Below are 3203 nucleotides of genomic sequence, written 5' to 3' on the forward strand. Positions count from 1 at the left end.
TGTGTGTGTGTGTGTGTGTGTGTGTGTGTGTGTGTGTGTGTGTGTGTGTGTGTGTGTGTGTGTGTGTGTGTGTGTGTATCATTGGGGCATCACCCCGGCTCGGGGCACAGGGCTGGGGGGGCAGAGGTGCTGCCTCCTGCCCCCAGCCCTGTGCCCGCAGGTGCTGAGCTGGGCTGAGAGCAGCTCGGACTTTGTCATCCCCCTCTACTGCTTCGACCCGCGGCACTACCTGGGCACCCGCAGCTTCGGCTTCCCCAGGACGGGGCCACACCGGCTCCGGTTCCTGCTGGAAAGCGTGAGGGACCTCAGGGAAACGCTGAAGAAAAAAGGAAGGTACAGCAATACCAATAGCCCTTTTTTTTGGTTTGTTTTCCTGATGGTTTTCTTTCTCTCTTTCAGTCCGTGCCCGTGCTGTGAATGCTCTGGGCTCTGTGGATGGCTTGTTTCAGGGAGCCACAGCTCTTCTCTGGGATGCAAGGTCCCATACGCAGCCCCTGCTCAGCTGGGATCTGGAAGGGATCCATCCAGACCAGGGGCCATTCGGGGTTTTGCTGCCTTGAAGGCAGGCATCCCTGCTGGGCATCCTGACACCTGGAGGCATGAACAGCAGTTTTCCAAGGTGCAGGCTGTGACAGGAGCCACTGGGGTGTGTGTCCTTCCCACTCCCTACCAGGTTTTCCTTAGGAGTTGGCTTGAAACAGACCAGCGTGGATCCTGACTTGTGGCAGTTTGCTCATGCCCTGTCCTGCTGCACCTGATCTCTTTTTAGGCTGAACTGTAGGAAGGGGAATCTCCAGGGATTCCTTCTTCGTTATGTCAACCATAACTGGGGTACAGCAGGGCCTGCAGGTCTGCATGCTTGGGAATGCTGTTACCAGACAACATCAAGTGTTGCTTAGCAGGACTGTGTGTCAGGCAGCCTGTTGTCTCCCAGAGCAGCATAACAGTGGTAGCAGAAGCAAGAGGAGCAGTTCTGGGTTGTCTGTGCAGTGTGGACTCTGCAAAATGTGAATGTTACAGGAGTCTGAAAGAACTAATCAGTGGGTATCTGCACCCACACCCTGCAGTGAACAGATCCAGAGCTGCTTGAATGCTGCTGTGTTCTTACCAGGGGCTGGTCTTCTGCAGTGAGAGATGTGTGGTTCTAAAGAGCCATGTGAAAACCTGGGCTCCCTTTCCACAACTGTGAAGTTATCTTATTAATGTAGTGCCAGACAGAACTGTCCTCCACCTCCAATCTGTAGTATTCCCTGTGGGCAGCTTGGTCTCTGCTTTTCTGTGGGGTGTAAGGGGAACAGTCCTTTCAGCAGCACCCCTTGCTTCTGCCTTCTTCAGACCCAGCCCATCTCTGAAGAAGCTTTTCAGTTCTATTTAAAATTAATTCTGGCAAAACCACTATATTGCCTTGAAGAAATTCTTCTGCACAGACCTCTGTTAGATGACAAAATAGTGTGTTGTGTGAGTGAAGTGAGGGACACAGGGAAAGGGTCAGGGTCATGTGTGAGGCTCTTCACAACTTTCTCATCACAGCTTCTCTTTTGGTGTCCTGGGTACACAGCTGGGCAGTGAGATGAGGTTGCAAGGTGGGAGGGAAGTTTTGTTGACACTGGTACAAACACAGATCATTCAGAGGAAAGAATTCCTCTGAATACTCCTGCATGAAAGTGGAGAGGGGTTTGCCCACAGGACAGCACTACCCGTGGAGGGGGTTGAAAGAGGAATCAGTTCTTGAACCTTGGCCTCAGTGTGTGAGGATGAACAGAACTGACAGGTTTAATCTTAGGTAACAGCTGGGCATTCTGCCCAGTCATCCTTTCTGAGGCATCCGGGGTGGTAGGAATGTGTTTGACAGAACTCAGCCTCAGAGGGTTACAGACTGTGTTCAGTGGCTCCTCAAAGATGTAGGCTGGTCAAACCCTGCCTGTGTGCTTCCACATGCTGTGTGTGCTCAGTAGAAAACTAAGTACATGGGTGCCTAAGCCAGGACTAGGGCCTTCTGTACACATAAATAACAGTAACACCAAACCTAATTGAGGCCAATATTCTGTGTTTGCAGTACCCTGGTTGTGAGGAAGGGGAAGCCAGAAGACGTGGTCTGTGATCTGATTACTCAGGTGGGCTCTGTCAGTGCTGTGGCTTTCCATGAAGAGGTAAGGGAAGTATTTGAGTGACATTGTTAAAAGATGGTAAGGTTGTGAAGGTTTCTTCCACAACCAAACCGTGATGCAGACACTGTGTCTTCTTTTATCTGTGGTATTGCTTACTTTGGGGAAACTGGCTAGGTCCTGTGATGGGGAGGGTGTAGGTGTGTGGGGGGAAGTCCTTGCTGCTATTTGTGATTGATCACTTGCAAATGCTGTGTCTTGAGGAAGAAGAGTTTCCAGCAACTGGCACTTTAGGTCAGCTGAGTCTTTTTCTCCTTCTGCTTGCATCAAGCTGCCTTTTCCTGGTGCCTTCCTTGCACTGGCAGCTATCTGCCCAAGGGATGTTAAGACCCAGTAACCCTCAGTGGATTTCTTTTACATCTACTTGTCCACTCACCTTTCCAGCCCATGCAAACTTAAAATACCTACAGTGTCCTGCATCAGGGAGTTCCTTATGTTGGCATTGGCACTACTAACAAAGAGTGGAAACACTTGTTGGGTTTGACAGAGGGAAATACTCAGGGATTGTCTGTGTGTACCTCTCTGGAAGGATAAAGCTAAATGTGGACATGAGGGAGGAGGGCAAGACCAGGGACCAGGGTCTGTGTGCATGTGGTGGCTGAGGCCATGCAGCCATAGCCTGACTGCATTTTGCTCTTCCCTAGGCCACGCAGGAGGAGCTGGATGTGGAGAAGGGGCTGTGCCAGGTGTGTAGTCAGCATGGGGTGAAGATTCAGACATTTTGGGCATCCACGCTGTATCATCGGGATGACCTTCCCTTCAGGCCTATTGCCAGGTGGGCTGCTCTGTGGTACCACTTGTCTCCTCCACTCTCCCCTGTGTTTCTCACACCAGTGAACTGCTCAGGAGGGATCTTGGTCATCCAGTCCCGTAGGGAAGGGACCCACTAGTCCATCTGCATTCACAGAACAGTGCTGTCATGCTCCTACACATCATGGGGAAAGGGCACATTCATCCTTTTCTGCTGGTAGGGTTTAAGCTCTGATTTGCATCAAGCCACAGGGTTTGTTTTGACCATTTATTGAGGAACTGATTTCT

At 51.0% G+C, this 3203-nt stretch overlaps 1 protein-coding gene across 1 annotated transcript in view; it reads left to right on the forward strand.

Moving 5' to 3' along the window:
• Positions 1-3203, forward strand: part of LOC104396188 (cryptochrome DASH-like) — a 49855-nt gene that overhangs the window by 30408 nt on the left and 16244 nt on the right. Inside the window, exons 3-5 of the mRNA XM_010006005.1 lie at positions 161-333; positions 2057-2150; positions 2810-2940. Coding sequence (XP_010004307.1) covers positions 161-333; positions 2057-2150; positions 2810-2940 — 398 coding nt within the window. The remainder of the gene's footprint in view (positions 1-160; positions 334-2056; positions 2151-2809; positions 2941-3203) is intronic.

This window comes from Chaetura pelagica, unplaced genomic scaffold (assembly GCF_000747805.2).
Source record: "Chaetura pelagica isolate M959 unplaced genomic scaffold, ChaPel_1.0 scaffold199, whole genome shotgun sequence".
Lineage (NCBI taxonomy): Eukaryota > Metazoa > Chordata > Aves > Apodiformes > Apodidae > Chaetura > Chaetura pelagica.